Source organism: Ruditapes philippinarum, unplaced genomic scaffold, assembly GCF_026571515.1.
Source record: "Ruditapes philippinarum isolate M1 unplaced genomic scaffold, ASM2657151v2 ctg3898_1_1_1_1, whole genome shotgun sequence".
NCBI classification, from domain to species: Eukaryota; Metazoa; Mollusca; class Bivalvia; order Venerida; family Veneridae; genus Ruditapes; species Ruditapes philippinarum.
This window is the reverse complement of record NW_026861187.1, coordinates 62,509-86,568: the sequence shown is the minus strand read 5'-3', so window position 1 is coordinate 86,568 and position 24,060 is coordinate 62,509. Positions and strand designations below refer to the sequence as shown.

The 24,060-nt window shown below is 33.0% G+C and overlaps 2 protein-coding genes and 1 pseudogene across 3 annotated transcripts; 1 reads left to right on the top strand and 2 right to left on the bottom strand.

Annotated features, from left to right (window-relative positions):
- Positions 1-6,683, bottom strand: part of LOC132714772 (RAD50-interacting protein 1-like) — a 35,134-nt pseudogene extending 28,451 nt beyond the window's left edge.
- Positions 6,684-10,284: 3,601 nt separating this feature from the next.
- Positions 10,285-24,048, bottom strand: LOC132714769 (uncharacterized). The gene is made up of 5 exons (XM_060697688.1): positions 23,644-24,048; positions 22,785-22,984; positions 21,140-21,341; positions 18,739-20,313; positions 10,285-10,638 (listed from the first exon to the last, which is right to left on the bottom strand). Exons 1-5 carry the CDS (start codon positions 23,921-23,923, stop codon positions 10,340-10,342), a joined length of 2,556 nt encoding a protein of 851 aa, XP_060553671.1. The 5' UTR covers positions 23,924-24,048; the 3' UTR covers positions 10,285-10,339.
- On the top strand, positions 11,150-17,703 carry LOC132714768 (uncharacterized). 2 transcript variants are annotated; one of them, XM_060697685.1, is made up of 3 exons: positions 11,150-11,497; positions 11,722-16,890; positions 17,113-17,703. In XM_060697685.1, exon 2 carries the CDS (start codon positions 12,823-12,825, stop codon positions 16,177-16,179), a length of 3,357 nt encoding a protein of 1,118 aa, XP_060553668.1. In that variant the 5' UTR covers positions 11,150-11,497; positions 11,722-12,822; the 3' UTR covers positions 16,180-16,890; positions 17,113-17,703. The 2 variants fall into 2 exon arrangements, with proteins under 2 accessions (XP_060553668.1, XP_060553669.1); XM_060697686.1 differs by having other exon boundaries at positions 11,150-16,890.
- Positions 24,049-24,060: the final 12 nt, after the last annotated feature.

Below are 24,060 nucleotides of genomic sequence, written 5' to 3'. Positions count from 1 at the left end.
TAGACACTGTTAGTAACTGGTGCCAACGCTGGAGAGTACTTATCAATGCAGATAAATCTAAATGCATGCATTTTCGCAAGGGCCGGGCACAACGAAGTGACTTTGAATTCAAAATCGGCAACAGTACTCTGGAAACAGTGGAAAAATACAAATACCTAGGGGTTATATTCCATGAGAAGAATGACTTTACTTTAAACAGTGAATCTCTTGGTAAAGCAGCCGGTCGAGCTCTCGGTGGCATCATTAACAAGATACACAACCTGAAAGACTTTGGTTCAAGTCATACGAAAAAATTGTATCTCTCCTGTGTTGTGCCTATACTGGACTATTGCTCATCATCAGTATGGGGCTTTAAGAAATATCAAGCAACAGACAATGTCCAAAACAGAGCCATGCGGTACTTCCTTGGTGTCCATCGCTTCACGCCTATTCTTGCGATGGTTGGTGACACTGGGTGGATACCTAGTGTTCACAGACGATGGGGAAATATTCTGCGACTTTGGAATAGATTAATATTGATGGACGATTCGAGAATTACAAAGAAAGTTGTTCAATATTGACTACGCTAAATGCAACAATAATTGGTCTTCCGACATAAAACATGTTTATGACTACACTTGGATTAAACTCAAATTACGACAATAGAACAGTTATCAACTTATCACATGCTAACGGTTTAATAGTGACCAAATATTCCAATATTTTGGTCAGAAGATGTCCAAACAGTGCCAAAACTAAGAACTTACCGAATATTTAAAAGACAGCTTTAAATGCGAAGACTATGTATTGTTGAACTTGAACAAGAACGAAAGATCGATACTGTGTCAATTTAGAACTGGTATTCTACCGTTAAGAATTGAAACAGGACGTTACATTGGAGAACAGCCTGATCAGAGATTATGTAGACTTTGTACCTCGAATCGTGTAGAAGACAAGAAACACTTCCTTTTTCAGTGTGAACAGTATAAAGACTTGCGTGAAAATACGTTCAGAACTCTTTTTAATTTCGTTAACGATCCTCTCATGGACATGAATCAGAGACTATCTCATATTGTTTCAAACTACCCTAGAAAACTTGCAAAATTTCTTATATCCGCATACCTTAAAAGAAGAAGTGTCTTGTTCTTTTAGTAATCAATTAACCTTGATAACTAATTTTGACTTAAACCATTATATACATATAGTTTTGTATATGTAATTAAAATGAACCCATTTTGCAATGAATGTGTGAATAATATAATTATGTAATATTGTAATTCAAAGTTTTCTTTGTTTCACTATATGTCTGTGTCCGTACTATTATTGAAACCATACCTCTTTTTATATACATATACATGATATATTTAACGCAAGTTCAGTAACGTAATATTGTTGTTATTTGAATATTAAATAGTGTGATCACTCTTTCACCAGTTCAGTAACACATTCTAAGTGATATAAACTTTCAAAAGTAAATTGTTTTCCAAATCCCAACCTTCTCAGTAACGAGTGTTGTTATATGTAATTTAAATGTATATAATGCTATGTACTTGAATAATGTATATATATGTATTATGATAATTACAATATTTGTAATATGTCGCCTAAATTATATATGTATAATAATAAGCACAATAATTGTAATATGCCGCTCAAAGTACCTTTACATAGTAACTAATTAGTTGTTGATATTTGACAACGTAAGAAAATATATTACCAGTATTTTGTACATGTACTTCAGATCATCCTATGTATAAAAGAAGTAACTTTATTGAATTATGTAAATAATGACATCATTGATTTCCAGGTGACATATAGGCCCAAAGGGCCAGGTGCCTTTTCTTTCATCTGTATATTATGTATCTATGTCATTTATGCACATGTCACGATAATAAACTATATCTTATCTTATCTTATCTTATTTGAAGTTTGAAGCAGATGCCTAAAGAAATAAAGAAGTTATAGTAGAAAATAACATTTTTTAAATGTTATTTAAGGAAATCTAATTTCATGGGGAGATAATTCTAATATAATATTCCTGCTAGAGATAAAATTCTCACATACATGATATAGTTGATGGTAAAAAACAAACATTTGAAATTCATCCGTTATGAAATAAAGAAGGTAGAGTAAAACAAGTGACGAATGCCCCCGAAAATGTTTCTTAAGCATGCAGGTATCATGAAAAGTAAAAGAGAATGAAAGTAACTTATTTCTTAATATTGTGCTATTTATAGCAAATTTAACACCTTGGGACAAGGGTCTTGGATGCGACACATCATCTTGATGTGGTAGACATTTATGCCAAGTTATTTAAAATCCTTCTATGCATGACAATGTTACAGTTTGGAAACTAATGTGTACATTCAAACTCTTCTTTAATAATTTATAATATGAGCATAAGTACCTTCAAACTATTATTGACCTTGACTTTGGAGGTAGGAACAAAGGTCTAACACATCACATGTCATCTTGATGTGGTAGACATTTGAGCAAAGTTATTTTAGAACTCTTTAATGCATGGCAAAGCTATAGTCCAGACACTATTGTGTGTACCTATAATCTCTAATTGTGAGAGTGTGGACCTTCAAAATATAAGTGTGACCTTGACCTTTGAAGAAGGGACATGGTTCTTTGAGGTGACACAATGTTGTCATGTTATAGACATTTGTGTAAAGTTATTTCAAAATTTCTTGATGCATGACAAAGTTACAGTCTGGACATTATTGTTGTGAAAATAGAGACGCACAGACAGATGGACAGACATGAGCCTAAGCCACAACACATCGTCTTGATGTGGTAGACAATTATGCCTAGTTATTTTAAAATCCTTTGATGCATGACAAAGGTACAGTCCAGCCCCAATGTGTGTAGCTATAAACTCAATATGTGATAAAGTGTACTTGATAATTTTATAAATATTGCCTCCAGTTATCAGCCTTGCCACATAAGATAATGTTGATGATATATTTGAAGTTTGCATACATGTGACAAATGAAATGGGCCAAATCTGGATTTTTTTATTGACTCGAATTTCAATGCCTGTATGTTGGGTTTTATCATTTTTCTCTGCTTTATATTGTAGAAATATAGTTCTATTATTAATACCCGCTGTATCTTTTTGATCCATATCTATTTGTTAATTACTTTACATTCACGTTTTTGCGCAAATTTGTCACGTTGACGTTGGCGTCCTAACGGATGTGACATCAAATACTTTGTACGTTATTCTGATGAAGACAACAGTCGAAACTAGTAAAGATTAAAGAAATATGTGTTGTTTTGGTGTATTTTAACTGAATGCCTGTTTGGCACATTTGGTTCAAAGAATCTATATTGCCCTCAAAATCACTGAATGATTATATTTTTTATGATTTTTTTTGTTGATCAATATTAATTTATTTCACCAAAAAATAAATAAATAGATAAATAAGTGTAGTCATACAGGCTATTTCTAAAACAGTCACATTTTCACATTTCATTATTTTAGTAAGTAAGTAAAGACTTTATTTAACGAGGCTTACACATTCAGTTTCCCGATCTTCCATGTGGGCCTCAGCATAACATTATTACAATCAATTTACATGTACACAACATATATACACAAATATTATTAAAATAGATCAATTATATTGAAGTAATGTTTAATAAAGCAAAAAATGATATGATTGTACAACAATACAGAGAAAAAGTGCAATATGTACAGATAGGTAAAACTAACATAGTACCTGTTTAAAACAATATTTAGTACATGTACCTGTTTAAAACAATATTTAGTACCTGTTTAAAACAATATTTATACTTATAAATACACCATGAAAATTCAAATGATAATTTAAGTGATATTATTATCTAATACATATTGGCTCATGATTTATTTTAAAATATAACTAAAAAAAAAAAAAATATATATATATATATACATATATAATTATATTCACATATATACACATACATACACATACATATATATACATATATATACATATATATACATACATATACATACACACATATACATACATATACATAAATATAAGTTCAATTGGAGTAGGAAATCATCATTTGGCATCATTGAATCATAAATTTTCCTATTGGGAAAATATGGGACAAAAGTAAAAGAAACGATAACAATAGTAATATAGTAATAATAAAAATGCATATAAGTAATTTATACAACAGGAATAAATCAACAGCTAGTTTAAGGTGAAAACTGCCATTTGATATAAGCTGACTGAAATTTCCGAAGAGTATCAGAATTTCTTATATGTACTGGTATGTCATTCCATATTTTTGGTCCAGAGTATGCAAATGATTTTCTGAAGAATTCTGTTTAAGGTTTTGGTATAATTTGCTTTGCATTTTGTGCTGATCTGAGGTTTAAGTTGTGCCTTTCGTTTACTGTCTGGAATTTATTTTTCATATATGTTGGAAAGTCAGGTTCATTAATTGATTTATACATAAGAATTGACTTTTTGTATATGATTCTTTGGTCAAAAGACATCCAGTTTAATTCTTTGAATAATTCACTTGATGGTGTATCAAAATTTTTGTCAAGGAGTATTCTTGCTGCCCTTTTTTTAAAATTTAATGACATCAGATAGTAATTCGTTATTGCAGTTTCCACAAATAGTATAACAGTAGTCCAAGTGAGGCAGTATGTATGCATTAAAAAAAGTTTTCTTGAATGAAGATTAAGATACTGTTTAAGTCTAAGAAGTAAATACAGCTGTGAGTTGCATTTTTTTATAGTTGACTGGACCTGTGTTTTCCATTTAAGATTGTCGTCTACATACATTCCAAGTAGTTTTTCAGTGTTTGTATATTCTATTTCTTGGTTATTAAGAAACAAAGTAGGGGGTTGCATATTATCTTTTCAGTTTGAATAATTATATCTGTTTTTTCAATCATACAATAATTGACTAATAATTGGCTAATAATTTAAAACGCAAGCTATTTGAAAACGTGCAACAACTATTCATGAACATAAGACTCTGACAGTTAAATAATGTAACGTAAGTAGAAGACTAATAAATGCAAGAATCGTTCAGTTAATTAAATCAACATTTTTTTAACCTCGATGATTGTGTAATTCCTAAACAAAACAAAAAAACATTACCCACTCACTAAGACATGGTTTTGTCACATCTCAAACAGGTTTTTGAATGATACACTTTAAATGATTCTGCTCACCTATAATCTTTATTAAAGAAAATCAAAGGTTGAGCCGAATTTATAACATAGCTTGTAATACCTACTGTCAAATTATAATAGAGGTTAATTGACTGACTCACGACATGTGTTAAGTTAAACATGTGAGAATAACTTCGGGTGATGGAACTGTTTATTACGTCATCTTGCTGTCAATTAGCAACACAACATTTAATCTGCTATAATTTAGGATATGGACAGATAACAATCAATGCCCGGAGGCACGGTACAGGTGCTGTGTTTGATATTTTTTTATGTTGATTTTTTTTTAAATATCGGGAATTCAAGCTGTAATACGGGGAAGTCAAAGACCGGGCCTGTGAAGCTGGTCCGGGCTTTGGCTTGCCCGGCTATAGACTACACATGTATATTTAAAAGAAAATAAAGAAAAAAACAATTAAAAAATATATAGAATTCTATACCTATCAATAAAATTTTCAGTGTCAGTTCTAGTCGGGCGCCGCCATTTACAATGTATGTCAATGATAATACGGGGAAGGCAAAGACCGGGCCCGCGAAGCGGGTCCGGGCTTTGGCTTGCCCGGCTATAGACTACACGTGTATATTTAAAAGAAAATCATATAAAAAACATTTAAAAAATATATAGAATTCTATACCTATCAATGAAATTTTCAGTGTCAGTTCTAGTCGGGCGCCGCCATTTACAATGTAACTCAATAATAATAGGCGGGGTATTCCGATAACGGAACAAATCTCCACTTTTCGGATAAATAATAAACGTCGAGTGTTCCGAGTAAAAACGGAAGCGGTGCATGTAATACCGAATGACAATTTTAAAACGGAAAGAATGAAATTTTTTAACGACTTCCCCGTTCATAGGCTTTGCCTAATTTCATATTAGGCGTGGTAGTCCGATAAACGGATGCGGTGCATGTAATACCGAATGACATGCCACCTTTAAAACGGAAAGAATGAAAGGAATTTTAACGACTTCCCCATTCATAGGCATTGCCTAATTTCATATTATCGGGAATTGGGATCAGTGTCGAAATATCGGGTTTTTTTAAAATCCCGCCGGGATATCACATGTATGAGTCTGTTTGAAGAACTTCATTTTGCATTTTACTCCTTACTCTAAATTTCGTTGGGGTAATTCTAACCCCTTGGCCTTAAAAATTATCTGGAGCTCTGAATTATTGGTCATGGTGTCTGTACTATTAAAAAAGAAAAAAATTTCAGAGTCAGAGACTGTTGACAACTTAAATGAAATCTTTATGCACCGAGATGTCAATTATATACGAAAAGTGGTCTTGTCCGAAAAATGTTGCTTAAAAATGAAATGGTTACCTGGCTTTCAAGTGATTTTTGCTGATCTTTATATTGCATATACAATTCCTTAACCGATTTCAATGTTTTTAAGTCATCCTTAAACTTCTCGTTTACAAATTCAATAGCAAATTTTTCAGATTCTGTCTTTTTCATGGGCGCTGCCATGTTGGCAATGCTTGTTTGATTGAAATAAAGATTAGAATATATTCTGTACCTTGTACAACAAATATTATGTTGTTGATAAACATATACAGATGTTTATCTCAAATACAATACGTAGAGGACATTCAAGATTTTATAATATGAAATTAGGCAAAGCCTATGGACGGGGAAGTCGTTAAAAATTCCTTTCATTCTTTCCGTTTTAAAGGTGTCATTCGGTATTACATGTACCGCTTCCGTTTTCATTCGGAACACGCGGCGATTAACATTTATCCGAAAAGTGGAGATTTGTTCCGTTATCGGAATACCCTGCCATTTATCATTGAGTTACATTGTAAATGGCAGCGCCCGACTAGAACTGACACTGAAAATTTCTTTGATAGGTATAGAATTTTATATATTTTTTAATTGTTTTTTATGTGATTTTCTTTTAAATATACACGTGTAGTCTATAGCCGGGCAAGCCAAAGCCCGGACCCGCTTCGCGGGCCCGGTCTTTGACTTCCCCGTAATATGAAAAAGGCAAAGCCTCAAAGCGAGCTCGATGTACTTTTTACGTGATATAGTATGAAATAATCGCTCAATTTTATTTCAAATGCAGTGACGAGTGCGTGTGACGTCACACGTACTGTTAAATATGGCTCCGCCCCTGTCGTGAAATGAATAACGAGTTTTGAAAACGTTGATAAAACTTTGTTTATTTTATTTCACTCTATATTTTTTCAAACGAAATAAACATTATTTAAAGTGAAATAAATGTAAAACTTAAAACGTTTGCGACATTAAAATAGCCATACTTGATTTGTTTGTTTTGCACGTGCTGTTTGGCGCTACATTGTGACGTCACGTAAACAATACTTTAAACGTCTGTACAGCGTTAACGACTGAATAAAAGATATTGGTGTTCGGATTCATTTTCTTAGTTAGACCATTTTCTTTCATTCTAGATAGTTTTCACAACAAAATTCGACAAAAAATTGTTTTTTATTTATCAGATTTCAAACAAAATGGCGCCTTCGATTTTCATTTTATCATTACAGCTTCCGTTATTCTGGTTCCCTGTCCAATTATGGTTCCCATAGACGTGCGCGGGTGACCAGTCTAGACATCCGTTTTCAGTCAGAATTCCTCAGTTTTTATCGTTATCTTTAAATTCGAAAGGTTGCGATGTGTCCAATTCGGTACTTTGGACGAAAGTTTTCAAAACCATCACTTAGCAGGTACTCGCGTTACCGTAAAGCTCGCTTTGCGAGCAGGCCCTTCGGGCCAGCTCGTCGAGCTCGCTATTAAAAGTGAAATAAATGTAAAACTTAAAACGTTTGCGACATTAAAATAGCGTACTTGATTTGATTGTTTTGCACGTGCTGTTTGGCGCTACATTGTGACGTCACGTAAACAATACTTTAAACGTCTGTACAGCGTTAACGACTGAATAAAAGATATTGGTGTTCGGATTCATTTTCTTAGTTAGACCATTTTCTTTTATTCTAGATAGTTTTCACAACAAAATTCGACAAAAAATTGTTTTTATTTATCAGATTTTTCAAACAAAATGGCGCCTTCAAATTTCATTTTACATTTTCCGTTTTAAAACGGTCATTCGATATTTTATACACAGTTTCCGTTGTTCCGGTTCCCTCTCCAATCATATAGACGTACGCGGGGGACCAGTCTACACATCCGTTTTCAGTCAGAATTCCTCAGTTTTTATCGTTATCTTTAAATTCGAAAAGTTGCGATGTGTCCAATTCGTTACTTCGGACGAAAGTTTTCAAAACCATCACTCAGCAGGTACTCGCGTTACCGTAAAGCTCGCTTTGCGAGCAGGCCCTTCGGGCCAGCTCGTCGAGCTCGCTATAAATACGGGATTCATAATTATCGAGTGGTATTAAATAAATGCATTCTGGTTTGAAACTGTTTGATTTACAAAATAGAACAAGTTCAAAGGCCAGCTGCCTAAAATATTAAGTGAACTTAATTGGCAAACTCTAGAGCAGCTCTAGGCGCAAAATCAGCTCTGTTACTTTACTTTTCAAAATCCAACACAATCTTGTGAGGGTCGACCATCAACATCTGACACCCACTAGAAACCTGCATGAGCAGTATAATGTACATAGATGTACATGCAGTTCATGAGTGATGGTAGCCTAAATTTTCTGTTTATTATATACTTTTTTTCTTTCTTTTCTATCGACCTCGAAAGAACCCCAGCTTAATTTTGTGCATAGTACTAGTCCAGCAAGATACCAGCGAAAATACGTAAAATATGTTTCACTGCAGTGAAAAATAAAACTTTTACCGTGAAAATATGGAAAATGAAAATATGCATTTTATTTCAACAATATGTCTCAATATGTCATTTATAAGTACAGAATAAATGAATAAATAGATGAATAAATAAACAAATATATAGAGGATATTTGTTTGTTTTGCATGTAAGATTAAAATATAATTTCACTGAGTGAACACCAGATGCAATATTTTCACGAGTGGCGTAGCCACGAGTGAAAATATAATAGCTGGTGTTCACGAATGAAATATATTTCAATCTTATATGTAAAACAAATAAATTTTCTGTTTATTTCATGCTTTTTAAGTGATTTTAAGTTTTTTTTACTGATTTTGCCGCGTAACGTCACGCATTCTCCTTTGTGACGTCATCATACCATGACGTCACATCATCAATTTTGAAATACAGTTCTGTTAAATTTCTCTAATTTTGTTACATTTTTAACATGATTTATGGTGAGTTCGACTTACTTTTCCTAAAGAAGCAAAATTTACGTACGACGGCATTTATTTTTGCCTGTTATTCCATTTAGTTATGATTTTCTTTTCATCCGCATTCAGATATAGTCCGGCTACAGTGAAAATTATATTTTATAAATTTCACTAGTGGTTTATCAGAATATAATCATCTGATATATTACAATAAAACACTGGAAAGCATGAAATAAACATATGGCGTCACAAAACAATACATAAGTACAGCACTGTACTAGTTACGATGACAGCTCTGACAGTCATGCAGGCTTAATAAACGATTTCTAAATAAAGTTCTATCACAAAACAAATTTTATGCATGCTGTTCTTCATTTATATGAGCTTAAATTATCATACTGTCTGTGTATATGATCACAGGAAATAGCTATATAAAGTAATTAATGTATGTATGTATATGTGATATCAAAAGATGGTCTTTATGACGGTTATTATGTTCTCAGAAAATTGTTATAATTATATGAACTCAATCTGTTTAAATGAACTCAGCTGATATAACCTAAGAAAATGCCAATTCATTTAATGTTTATATGAGATCACAGAATGGTCATAATTAATATAATCTACAAACGTATGTCACACAGAAAATAATCCTTTATATTCTTCTTTACATGTAGTGCTGTAGAAGCTTAATAAAGCGAAACATGTAATATAATCGATAAACTGATATTTTGAATCTTTTTATCACACGTGATATTTTGAATCTTTTTATCACACGTGATCTTAGAAAATAGTTAAAACGTGTGGTTCTATGAACCCAGAAAATGTTTAAATGTATGGTTATATGAATTCAAAAATTGTTACAATATAGGTATATACGTATAACCAGAAAACAAAAGCTACAAATAAAAAAAGACAAAGTTAAAGCTTATATATTTTATTATTTTGCAACGATGTGGATACAAGGCTGCTTTGATCAGCATGGTTGTAACTCTTCTCTTCTCTTTTGCTCGAACTGGAAGCATGATATTTTTGTAAAAGTAACAGTCGTAGTTGCAGTATAAAAAGTGTTTATGTCAGAAACAACTATTTCCCGCCTGACAACAAACATGTCTAATGCTTCTTTAAGTTGCTGATGAAAGTTTTCAAGATTTGTTGATGTGAACTCCCCACGCGGTATTTTTTCCAAGTTTAATTTCTTTTTGTTTCGGACATTCAAAAACTTAAACTTTTTTAGCTCTCCGATAACCATCTCTTCCTCTTCGTCTTGTTTCACTAAAAAATACAAATTAATCCAATAAACTTCACACAATACAAATCACTGCGCTTCTTTGGTTTTTATTCTAAAGTTTCTTCTATTACTTTTCCCTCAATCTTGTTCTTTGTTGTTATATGACGTAAATGAAAATACCATTCATGAATGTGAAATTAAATTGTTTTATGTATTATTGCTCTGTATACTCATTACTTTGTAAACAGTTTTGAGTAATGACAATGACAAAGAGTTTATTGATTCAAGGCCTCTAGCCCAAAACAACATATACATAGCAATACAATTACATACAATGGAATAGTACATTATATCATTATGTTTAAACAAAATCTTGTTACTATATCTAGTGGTGTTAATCATATTTATTCATGCTCTAATACATAATAACTTTTTCTTTCTTCAAAGGCATGGAACACAAACTTATCTATAATATTTTCAGCCAAATAAAGGCATGTTCTGTTCTGATTAGTTTTAATATCAGAACAGAACAGAACAGAACATACTCTTTATTCTCTCAGGTTGTCACAAAATCAATTATATTTTATCTATTTTTAAATATAATATCTTATAAACCTGTTTCTAGGGATAGACAGTTACAATACTGACCAGTGTAAATAGTTTTCTTCATACCTGAGTGAACACTTACCTGTATTAGTTAGTTGGCCAATGTGTTAAAAATGTACTGTTATCTATAGTTCATATAGGTTTACACTCAGTCAGTTTTGCTCAGTTTTATGAAGAATTATGATGTTAGAGCTTGGCAGAATTCATTATTTAAATTTAATGAAAATGGTGTTCATTTTATAAAGCCATTTTAATGACAAGCTTTATTTAACAGTGACTGTCTACCTAGATATCAGGGTAAGTGAAATATTTAATTATTTGCAAATTGTAAATGTTTTTCATTGATTTCCTTTGTACATGGAAAATTATTTGATAAAAGTAAAGTTGTTATATTGAATAAGTTGAATAAGTTTAATTGTAAATATGGGTTTATTTTCATATACTTTTCTTTCATACATTTGTATTACTACTCAAATTTAATGTGTGTAAAATATTTAGTAAGAAAATGTCTTAATTGATAGGTCATGGTGTTGAAGGACGTATCAATGTCAAAAGCATGCATGGTGCTATGGTTTATTAGCGTGAAGTACCAGCAACTGAATACCACACAGTATTTTGTATTATGCTGAGAGTGGATCAACATTAATTGTATCGTCTACGCAGAATCGTAACCTTTTATTTTGCTGTTCTACATTGACCTTTGTTGGTCGGAGGTGACATTTTGTTATTACAATAATTGACCTTTATAGGTCGGAGGTAACATTTATTATTATGACCTTACATGGTCGGTGTGATTGACTTTCAAAGTTAGTGTGAATATTGACCTTTTTAAGGTCGGAGCAGTTGATAACTTCGTGTGGCATTTTATATATTATTTTGGACGGCAAAATAAACTGTTAAGTGGAAACAACGATATTAGAGACAATTTATGTGTTTTTGATATATTCTTCTAAGAATATTCTCCAGTGACAATACTAAAATTCTTTTAACTATTTAAGTGAACTTAGGATTTCATAACTATCAAACAAGTACTTTAATATTTGATAAAATTATATAATTTTTGTAAATGTACTGAATTCAATTGTATAAATAAATGTGTATGTAAATGTAAAAGGTCTTTTTTGTAAAATAGTTATTTTGATGTTAGTTCTACCCACTCTGGTCATCTCTGACTTGTGACATTTGGTGTCAGAAGTGGGATAAGTAGTTCTCCATGAAAGTAACTATTAATAAAAAAAAAATATTGTGTTTTATTTTAGAAATTATGGTCATTCTTTTCAGGTATTGGTTGTAATCTATGAACAAAGGAAGTGATTGGAGTTGTGTTATTTTACAGTCGGACCCTGATGTCTAGAGTTCAGTCACTGTTCTGTGTGTAGTAAGTACAGGTACTAATAAAGGTAGGAGGTTAGAATTCTGCCAGGTTCATCTAGTTTTGAAAATTGGTTTTACACTTCACCTAGATTTAAATTGTGTTGATAAGTGGAACAGGTATATACATGTTATAAATACTTGTGGTTTCTGTGTGGCTGTACAAATCTATGAAATGGTATTTTATGATATATTTTCAATGAGCGAAACATTAGCAAAGGGATATCTTATTTCTTATTGACAATTAGTCAATGTATATATTGTATATATGTTATAGTGTTTTTATAATCATGGAATCTTTAAAAGCAATAACAGAATTAGGTCGACAGATGGGGTATGATGGGGAGGAGCTTAGAGCATTTGTGAAGGATCAACAAGACAGACAGCGAGAGGAAAGGAAAGAGAAACGTGATATCGTTCAAAGGGAACAACAGGTAGAGCGTGAAAGACAAGAGTATGAAGTGAAGATGGCTCAGATTAAGTATGAGACTGATAAAGTATCTCAAGAGGTAGACATGAAGGTATCAGACAGACACAAAAGCAGTGTACATTTCGATGAGAAAGTAGAACAAAGTAAGTCAAGATCAAGATCACCTACACCAGATTGTAAGGATGTTAAGGTTTGTAATGCTTTTATGCCGTTTACTGATAGTGTTTCTTATACTTCACCAGGATCTAGCACAACATTAAGTTCAGCTTGTGATGTATCAACATCGCCTATTTCAATGCCAACTTCTCATGGAATCATAGGTAATGAAATTGTGACTGTTTTAAGAGATACTGGCTGTAGTGGTGTTGTCGTACGAAGGAGTTGCATCCAGAAAAACCAAATTACTGATAGGAAACAGGTTTGTGTTTTAGCTGATGGTACAAAGATAGAGGTGCCGATTGCATGTATATATATAGACACGCCATATTTTTCAGGTGAAGTAGAAGCGTGGTGTATGGAAAATCCAATTTATGACTTGATAATTGGTAATATTTCAAGTGCTCGAAATCCTGAATCTCCAGACCCAAATTGGAAACTTCAAGTAAGTGCTGTTCAGACAAGAAAGCAATCACGTGAAAAGGGTAATGTTGAGTATCGGAAGATGTTAGTTCCTGATGTTGTAAAGGATAGTGTGAGTCCTGATGATATACAAAGAGAGCAGCAAATTGATTCTTCTTTAGCTAAGATAAAGCGGCTCATTTTAGAAGGGAAACAAAATGGTAACACATACTTTTACATGAAAGGGTCATTAATATTTAGAAAGTTTCAGTCACCAAGTGTGGAAAAAGGTAAGGTGTTTAATCAATTAGTTGTGCCTGAAAAGTTCCGTAATACAGTTATGAGGTTGGCGCATGAATCAGTTTTGTCCGGCCATTTGGCAACAAGAAGAACTCTTGCAAAGGTTTTGTCTGAATTTTACTGGCCTGGAGTGTCATCTGATGTGAAACGGTTTTGTCAGTCATGCGATATATGTCAGCGCACAGTATCAAAAGGTAAAGTTGTCAGAGCTCCTCTTGGACAAATGCCTTTAATAGATGTCCCATTTAAACGGGTGGCAATAGATTTGGTTGGCCCTTTACAACCACGTTCAGATAAAGGTAACAGATATATTTTAACCTTGATTGATTACGCCACGAGATATGCAGAGGCTGCTGCATTGCCGTCAATTGAAACAGAGCGTGTTGCAGAAGCTTTGTTAGACATGTTTTGCAGAATAGGTGTACCAGAAGAGATTCTTTCTGACATGGGAACACAGTTTACATCGGACATGATGAAAGAAGTAAGTAGACTTTTATCTTTCAGGCAGTTGACAACAACACCATATCACCCAATCTGTAATGGATTGTGTGAGAAAATGAACGGGACAATCAAGATGATGTTGAGAAGATTATGTGCTGAACGTCCGAAGGACTGGGATAAGTACCTTAACCCCTTGTTGTTTGCATATCGGGATTCTCCTCAGGAGAGTTTGGGTTTCACACCGTTTGAATTAATATACGGTAGATCAGTCCGTGGTCCTATGACTATTCTCAAAGAGTTATGGACAAAAGATATTCCTGATTCTGAGGTAAAGACTACATATCAGTACGTATTAGATCTTCAGCAAAGGCTAGAAGAAACATGTAAATTAGCACAGAAAAACTTGGCAGTTTCATCTCATAGGTACAGACAGATATATAACAAAAGGTCAAGGGTGAAAAATTTGAAATCTGGTGAAAAAGTATTGGTGTTGTTACCAACAGATAACAACAAATTATTGATGCAATGGAAAGGTCCGTATACTATTGTAGAGAAGGTAGGTACTTTAGATTATAAAGTGCAAGTTCATGATAAAGTAAAAATCTTCCATGCAAATATGTTAAAGAAGTACTATGTTCGTTCTAGTGTCAGTGTTAAAGATGTCGCTACTGTAAATGTAGCAGTTGTAGATGAAAACTGTGACTCAGAAATCGATCCTGATGTAGATGGATATTTTGAAATAGATACTCCATCGTTGGTGCCTACTGAATCATTTAAAGATTGTAAAATATCTCATAACCTTAATCCTGAGCAGGTAAATGAGTTGAATGAAATTCTAAAAGAATATTCTGATGTTTTGTCTGACAAACCAGGTTTTACAAATCTAGCAAAGCATGACATCAAATTGACCACTGATGAACCAATAAGAGCCAAAGCATACCCAGTACCTTTTGCTACAAGGCAGACTGTCATTGAAGAGGTGAAACGAATGCTTCAGTTAGGAGTTATAGAACCATCTGAAAGTGAGTATTGTAGTAATGTTGTGATTGTTAAAAAACGTGATAACACAAATAGGTTTTGTATAGATTTTCGTCCTCTAAACCGTGTTACTGTATTTGATTGCGAGCCGATTCCGAACCCAGAAGAAATCTTTGTTAAGCTGTCAAAATCAAAATACATTTCCAGACTTGACTTAACCAAAGGGTATTGGCAATTACCTCTCACAGATTCTGCGAAGGCTTGTACAGCTTTCCGTACTCCAATTGGATTGTTTCAGTTTAGAACTATGCCGTTCGGATTAGTTTGTGCTAGTGCAAGTTTTAGTAGGCTGATGCGCAAACTTCTAGATGGAATATCAGAAGTAGAAAATTTCATTGATGACATTTTCCTGTACACTGAGACTTTTTCTCATCATTTACAAGTGTTGAAAGACTTGTTAGAGAGATTAAGACAAGCTAATTTGACGGTGAAACCAAGTAAGTGTTGTTTTGGTTATCAAAGTACAGAATGTCTTGGTCATATTATTGGGAAAGGTTGTTTGGAACCGTTACCTGATAAGCTTGAAGCTATAAGAGATGCCAAGATACCAACTACAAAGAAACAGGTTCGATCATTTTTGGGTTTAGTTGGTTTTTATATGAGATTTGTTCCTAACTTTGCTACAATTGCTTCTCCGCTTACAGATCTCACCAAAAAAGGGCAACCGAACAGAATCATATGGGGAGAGTCACAACAAAAGGCGTTTGAGTCTTTGAAAAGGGCTCTATGTTCATTTCCAATTTTAAAATTGCCTGATCTTGATGCTATGTTTATTTTGCAGACAGACAGTAGTGATATTGGTATAGGAGCAATTTTGTTACAGGAAGAAATATGGTATTAAGAAACCATTAGCCTATGCCAGTAGGAAGCTTAAGAAAGCAGAACTTAATTATGCAACAATTGAGAAAGAATGTTTGGCCCTTGTCTGGGGTGTTTTAAAGTTTCAAAAGTATCTCTATGGTAAAGAGTTTCTGCTCGAAACTGATCATCGTCCGTTAGTTTATTTGAGGAGTAGTAAAGTGACCAACACCAAAATTAATGCGTTGGGCTTTACTGTTACAGCCATACAGATTCCGTATTGTAGCTATAAGGGGTAAAGATAATGTGGGTGCTGATTGTTTGTCACGTCTTTAGAAAGTATATACGTACTGTGTTAAGTATTTTTGATTTTGTGTTTTGAACAGTGTGAACACTGCTTAACAAGGGGGATATGTCACAAAATCAATTATATTTTATCTATTTTTAAATATAATATCTTATAAACCTGTTTCTAGGGATAGACAGTTACAATACTGACCAGTGTAAATAGTTTTCTTCATACCTGAGTGAACACTTACCTGTATTAGTTAGTTGGCCAATGTGTTAAAAATGTACTGTTATCTATAGTTCATATAGGTTTACACTCAGTCAGTTTTGCTCAGTTTTATGAAGAATTATGATGTTAGAGCTTGGCAGAATTCATTATTTAAATTTAATGAAAATGGTGTTCATTTTATAAAGCCATTCTAATGACAAGCTTTATTTAACAGTGACTGTCTACCTAGATATCAGGGTAAGTGAAATATTTAATTATTTGCAAATTGTAAATGTTTTCATTGATTTCCTTTGTACATGGAAAATTATTTGATAAAAGTAAAGTTGTTATATTGAATAAGTTGAATAAGTTTAATTGTAAATATGGGTTTATTTCATATACTTTTCTTTCATACATTTGTATTACTACTCAAATTTAATGTGTGTAAAATATTTAGTAAGAAAATGTCTTCATTGATAGGTCATGGTGTTGAAGGACGTGTCAATGTCAAAAGCATGCATGGTGCTATGGTTTATTAGCGTGAAGTACCAGCAACTGAATACCACACAGTATTTTGTATTATGCTGAGAGTGGATCAACATTAATTGTATCGTCTACGCAGAATCGTAACCTTTTATTTTGCTGTTCTACATTGACCTTTGTTGGTCGGAGGTGACATTTTGTTATTACAATAATTGACCTTTATAGGTCGGAGGTAACATTTATTATTATGACCTTACATGGTCGGTGTGATTGACTTTCAAAATTAGTGTGAATATTGACCTTTTTAAGGTCGGAGCAGTTGATAACTTCGTGTGGCATTTTATATAGTGTTTTGGACGGCAAAATAAATTGTTAAGTGGAAACAACGATATTAGAGACAATTTATGTGTTTTGATATATTTTTCTAAGAATATTCTCCAGTGACAATACTTAAATTCTTTTAACTACTTAAGTGAACTTAGAATTTCATAACTATCAAACAAGTACTTTAATATTTGATAAAATTATGTAATTTTAGTAAATGTATTGAATTTTATTGTATAAATAAATGTGTATATAAATGTAAAAGGTCTTTTTTGTAAAATAGTTATTTTGATGATAGAACTACCCACTCTGGCCATCTCTGACTTGTGACACAGGTACATAAGTACAGTATGAGGAAAATAATAATAAAACACAGATTTAAGTTTGACAAAGGTGTATAAGTAATACATTGGGGGAGACCGTAATAAAGTTTGAAAGTAGAACATAATCCGTATAGGTAGATACTGTATAAAAACAAACAAAAATATGTGAACTGTAATGTAAGATTATGCCTATATTCTAATAATTACTTAAATTTGGCCATTAAGGTTTTACAAAAAATAGACAAATGCTTTAATTTGTCAGGTGATTTCATATTCAACAAACTATTAAAACAACTGTCAGTGTTTGAAACTGCTAAATTTAACTTATTGGTAAGAATTGACCGTTGATATATAAAGGAAGGGCAGCTTAATAAATAATGTTTTTCGGTGCCTAAATCGTCTAGGTCACAAAGTGTGCACTTTCTGTCATTGTATACTGTTCCGTTCCACCTGCCGGTTTCAACAGGAAATTTATGATTAGAAGACCGAAATGTAAACAAATTTAATGCGTCACTATGCGGCAATAAGTTAAAATATGATTCAAATTCTAATGTGGATTTAAATGAATTATATATTTTGCCTTTATTAGAAGATTGCAAATTCCCGTACCATTGTTGCTTGTACTGATCTATTAACGTGAGTTTTACCAATGCACGTGTATTTAACGGTATATTTGTATAAAATTGATTTAACCACAGGTATGAACGGCCAGCTAAATCAAGTATTCTCTTAACGTACGAGGTCCATTTAAAAGTTGCGGTTTGACGATTTACCATATATGTATAAAGTTTAAACGATAACTTGTTATCGTATTTTATTAGTTTTTTTATATTATTTTTATCACTCTATTTCAAATAACACTTTTTAGTATGATTAAGACAAAAATGTGGTTTGTTGAAATGGGCAAAGACTTTTTTGCTGCAAACGCACATTAAATTATCATGACCTATACAAATTAAGAACACCAAAAGTTTACCTTGTTGATTATTCCTGCCAAACGTTTTCATCTTCGTTATCCCCTTATTACTTTCTTTATTGTCAGGACTTTTTTTCAACGAATAACACATATTCTGCATGTTATAATATTTAGCAAGAGCTCCGATGATTCCCGCTTTCTTTTTCGCTTTACCGCGTCGTTTCTTTCTAATGCGTTCAATGCTGTATTTCATGTTAAGTTTATTAGTATCAAAATTTTCCTCCTCTAAACTTTCTGCACTCAATGACTCATTTGAGTCTGTATCTAAAGATTCCATGTCGCCATCGGACACAATCTGTATCATCTTTGGAAATAGTTTACCATTTATCGATGCATGAGAATGACCAGCAACGAAAGCTTTTGTTTGTCTCCTACAGTTTATGAAGTGATTTTTGCATGGTTCAGAGCCTGTAACTCCCAAAACTTCTAGTCCACGTTTATTCATACTTTTTATAGAGCGTGATTCCTTTATATCAGGTAGTTTAAGAGAGTTGTCTGTAGATCGACACGAGTCACGCAAAGCTGGTAAGCGAACAGGGCGTCCTTTGCTCTTATCCTCATTCAAATCTTTCATTTTACTTGACATTGAACAAACTGATTTGCGTGAACCACGGCGACTTGCATTAGTTTTTCTTAATTCGTCAGTGTTACACACCTTGGATGGCCTGTACATCTCCTTAGCCATGTAGTACCTGTCAGCAATTTTCTTACTCTTTTGACGGCCTTTATTTCTGTATCTTGGATCGTAGTATTCGTCACATTTAAGAATTTGAACAAATTCTTCAAGTGTAGGTACTTCATCAGGCATTTTTATCGTTTCATTGAACATTCTGTATGGCTCTAGATTTTCCATATCTATTTTTGGTAGTTCAGGGAGCTTGAGAACATTCCTACCTTTTGCTTCTATCTTTTTACGACATTCAGCTTCTTTGCGCCGGGCTTGCAGTTCCATCTTCTTTTTCTCAAGAATCAGTTTGGCACTTTTAATATACTTATTGCATTCTCCTTTATGGTCCGAAAGATAAAACTCTTCACCGAAGAATTCATCCTTTGTTTCTTTTTGCTGGTTCTCTTCTTCTATTACACCACTTTTTTCTGATATACAATCGTCATCAAAGTTGATGGAATATATTTTACATTTGAAGTCCTGATTGTCAAAGCTATTCGAATTCGCCTTTCCTTGCCTCTTCTGATCCAAATACTTAGAGGTCAATTGTGCTCTTTCCGATACAGATTTGGGTACCGCAAGAGGATGTCGTCTGTTTGATGGAAAGTATGACCTGTCTATGACAGAGTGTTGTCTGCTTTCAGACGACGGCGATGTACCGGGTATAGAATTTTGAAGACGAAAAGGCTGGGGATCAACTGACTTGTGAGAATAATGTTTGCTTTGTTGAATTGGAGGCAGGACTTGGTATGGTTGATGCTTATTATTAGGAGCCATTGCTTTCAAGAAACTCATCGCTTTCACATGTTTGTTTATCATAGACTTACAGATGCCCGTTTTGGTTTTATGCGACTCGTTAGGTGGAACTAAACGTGTTGTATTTTCCCTCTTTTGGTTTATGTCAATTCCTGAAATAGTGATTCATAAAAATGTTTTATGATTTATAAAAGCCGGTATTTTTTAAAGACATCAATATCAATACATGTATGAAAATTTTACATGTCATAAGTGGGGCAAGTGGTAGTTCAAAACTTACGAATGCTTAATAGCTAACACTTGATATTTATTATGTATGATTTATCATTAATACAGCCTTGCAATCATCCTTGTGGAAAATACCTCTAATATATGTAGATTTACAAAATCTGGTAATTACAGCCATATAAAAACAAGAGGAACCAAAGAGCTCAAGGTAGATCTTCTGAGAATGAAGACAGGGATTTTATGGTTTAACTCATCTCAAAATAAATCGAATTTGTTTGAAGCTTATTTGAGCCACGTCACGACAAAACCAACATAATGGGTTTGCGCACAGCATGGATCCAGACCAGCCTGCGCAAACCCATTATGTTGGTTTTGTCGTGACGTGGCTTATTTCAATATCAGCAGTGGTGGTTATCTTATTAAGAAGGACAAAACGATATCAATTATTTTTTGTATAGGGCCAACAAAGGATAATCCTTGTAAAATTGATCAAATTTTGCAATGACCACATGGATATTTACATCTGGCAGCCATCTTAATTGTTCAATGGACCGAAATGAATATAGCTCTGTTATTTATTTATTTTATTTTATTGATTGAAATATCAGTAGACTGTAAAGATTTTTGCCGCTAAGTTTTTGCACAAGACTATCGTACCAAGGTACCATACGTGTAATGTTTCAGTTGTTTAGGAGAAATTATCGTTTAAAGCAACAACAATATTTGTGTTATAGATGAGCTAAAACATACCTTTTCCCTGGCAGTTGGCTGGTTCTTCGGTCTTTTCTAAGAGTCTTGGAAGCGTTTGTGTGTCAGATGTGTTTTCCTCTGTGTTTAGATCAGTTTTCAGGTATTCAAATGCATCCAGTGTCTTCTTATTCGGTGTTTCCTTTATCAAGCGTCCAAAATGTGCAAATTCAATTAACAGCGTTTCTTCTATATTGCCCGCATACTGTAGAAGAAAAATGCAAAGTGAATAGTGGCATATTTACTTTCATCAAAAGGGATTGTTTATACAATAACAATTTAACATTGTCCATATTTCTACGATAGTTTGTTGGGGTCCTTGTCAACCATTTTGTTCTTTGTGCACATCAACAACATAGCGTTTTAGTAGAAATCCCGAGTTTATTAATTTGGTTACAGATATTTATCAAATCTGCTTTTTGGATTGTATACTTGTTGAATTATATGCTTCAAAAAAGTTTTTTCGTTGCAATTTACTTTCAATTAATTAAACTGTTTTGTTAGGGTTTTTATCCTTAGCCTGTTGAATTTATTAAGCGAACTTGACCAGACTGTCCATTATATCAATATATGAATCATGAAAGATATGAAGATATGAAAATATAAAGTTAGACAACCTCGTCAGACTACACTATATACTAAGTTACTTTCGGTCCTACACAATGTAATTATGTCTCAACAATCATTTAGAAAGGTCAAAAGTTTAATCATGTTTAAATAATATATAATGTTAATGATGTGTCGTAAAGGTTGCAAAATGTATAGAAAGCAGTATTTTAAATTTAAAGTGACTCTATGTCGAGGTGAGAGCACAGGTAAAAGTAAAGTAAAAAAACAACAACAACAAAAACATTTTGTAATAATTGTTTTTAATTTTGTATTCTACTTCAGAAAAAACAATTACCCGCGTGACTTACGGAAAACTTTAAAGATATATTTCAGAACATATCTCTTAAGTTTAACTAGCTGATAAAAAGATGCGACAGTCTTTATCTTTATGCAAATTTGCGTGATTATTTCCTCAACATTTGTATTTTATTATTTTTTTTGGTAAATAATAATTTTGATGGTCAATCTTTTGAGATACATAACTAATGATGCTCATGCAACATGTAACAAAAAATGAATTTAATGTCACTTTGACTTCCATACCAAATACTAAATCACCAATTGCAAATGAGCAATAGAAGAAACTGTTTTATAACTGCAACAAAGAATAAAAAAAATAAAACAGATAAATATTAAAGCATTTTTTAATGGGCGTATAAAAACAAGCATTAGCCAAATAGTACTTTACAAATTTTCAATTACAATTATTGAATGTCCATCAAATTAACCAAAACAAATACTTGTCTGTCAGATTCTATATTCATTTTTATTGTATTTAATTTATGTATACGCCTCCAGATTCATGTTAGTTTTCATCAAATATTTTGGAAATGTATTTAAAAGTAAAATAATGTGAGGTAAACAAATAAAGTAATGTGCATATTGCAATCGGCACTTACAATCAACGAAAAGTACCAAAAAGTGTTCAGCATATGCAAAACAGCCCTCACTTTCGTTTATTTTTTGTATATATCGTAATTGTTATCAATTTCATATACATATTGCCAACTACATGTATAACTACAGACAACATACATACCCTTTCATCATGCAGTTTGTAACACCCGGATCTTGGGCGTCGGTTCTTAGCAAGAGCATGTGTGGTGTGTCGGACCGCCTCCTCTTCATTTTCTAAACGATAAAGTCCGAGGAGAATCTCATCAAGGAGCTGACCTTCTAGAATCCGGAGGGAACAGCCCTTGTCCCATGCAGTGGAAAAAAGGTAAGGGAAAAAGACATCTGAAATCACAGAATAAAAGAATCATATTCGGGCTAAAGACTTTCCACTTTTCAATTGTAACCCGCCCCCTAATTCCGCGGCAGAGCGGGGACTTTGACTTTCGAATGTTTAAACCATTGGTAAAGTCCTCGCCCTCCACGATAAAAGTCCGGGCGCATTATTTAGAACATTTGCATTTTTAGTAAAATAACAAATATTATTTGATAAATGACCGTCTACCAATGTTTAAAACATCAATTTGCAACGTATAACATGAGCTTTATAAAATAGTCTGTTGTTATCTTTAAAATAAATAAAATGTTACGCATGCTAGCTCGTGAGGTTTTCAGGAACCCCTCCCCTTCATGTACATATATGTATATAAAGGGTTTGTTAATACCGCCGGGATCCGTCAATTTCCATTCTTTCACAACAGTTATTTATTAAAACCTTTATATTCAAAATTAATAAAAACAACGTTTAATACTAGATATAAAATGTATATATATATAAATTATCAATGAGTGCAAAGCAACCAGCTTAATCATTTTCATGCACACTCAGTTTATAATATAGTGTATAATATCCATCACTGGTCAATTAATTAAGATATATTTATATATCTGATAAAGTAATACAAATTGAGTTTCTTAAATTAATTAATTTGAAAAGAACTTGCCAAGAGATATTTCCTTTGTGTCTACAGGCTTCTCACTATGAACGCTCTCACATAAAACCAGAGACTCGAGTGGTTGAATATATTTGCTTTCTCCTGGTAGAAAATTCTCGAGGTCTATATCTTCATCTGTCTTCTCCAAGAAAGGATTCAGGTTAAACCAGGGCCGTTTGATATGTCTCTGGTTTAGAAAGTATCTGGCCTTAGAAAACAACACATCATGTTTCTCTGAGGGGACCTTTGGTTTAAGTGTCAGATTTTCACCTGACACCGCCCTCCGCATATTCCGTTTGTTCAGGCCTATATGTGTTCTCTATTCTACATAGTAATTAATTTCCTGTAACAAATTTAATAATGTACAATTTAAGTATGATGGTACTGTTGCTAAAGTGGTAGCAACGTTATGATATCATCAAAACA

What these genes read in the sequence shown, in the direction of transcription:
- LOC132714768 (XM_060697685.1), top strand. Translation starts at nt 12,823, where the DNA reads ATGTATATATTGTATATATGTTATAGTGTTTTTATAATCATGGAATCT.
- LOC132714769 (XM_060697688.1), bottom strand. Translation starts at nt 23,923, where the DNA reads ATGCGGAGGGCGGTGTCAGGTGAAAATCTGACACTTAAACCAAAGGTC. An exon ending in AGCCAACTGCCAGGGAAAAG is followed by an intron (nt 20,314 to 21,139) that starts GTATGTTTTAGC and finishes TCACTATTTCAG; the next exon opens with GAATTGACATAAACCAAAAG. An exon ending in TGGCAGGAATAATCAACAAG is followed by an intron (nt 10,639 to 18,738) that starts GTAAACTTTTGG and finishes TGTATTTTTTAG; the next exon opens with TGAAACAAGACGAAGAGGAA.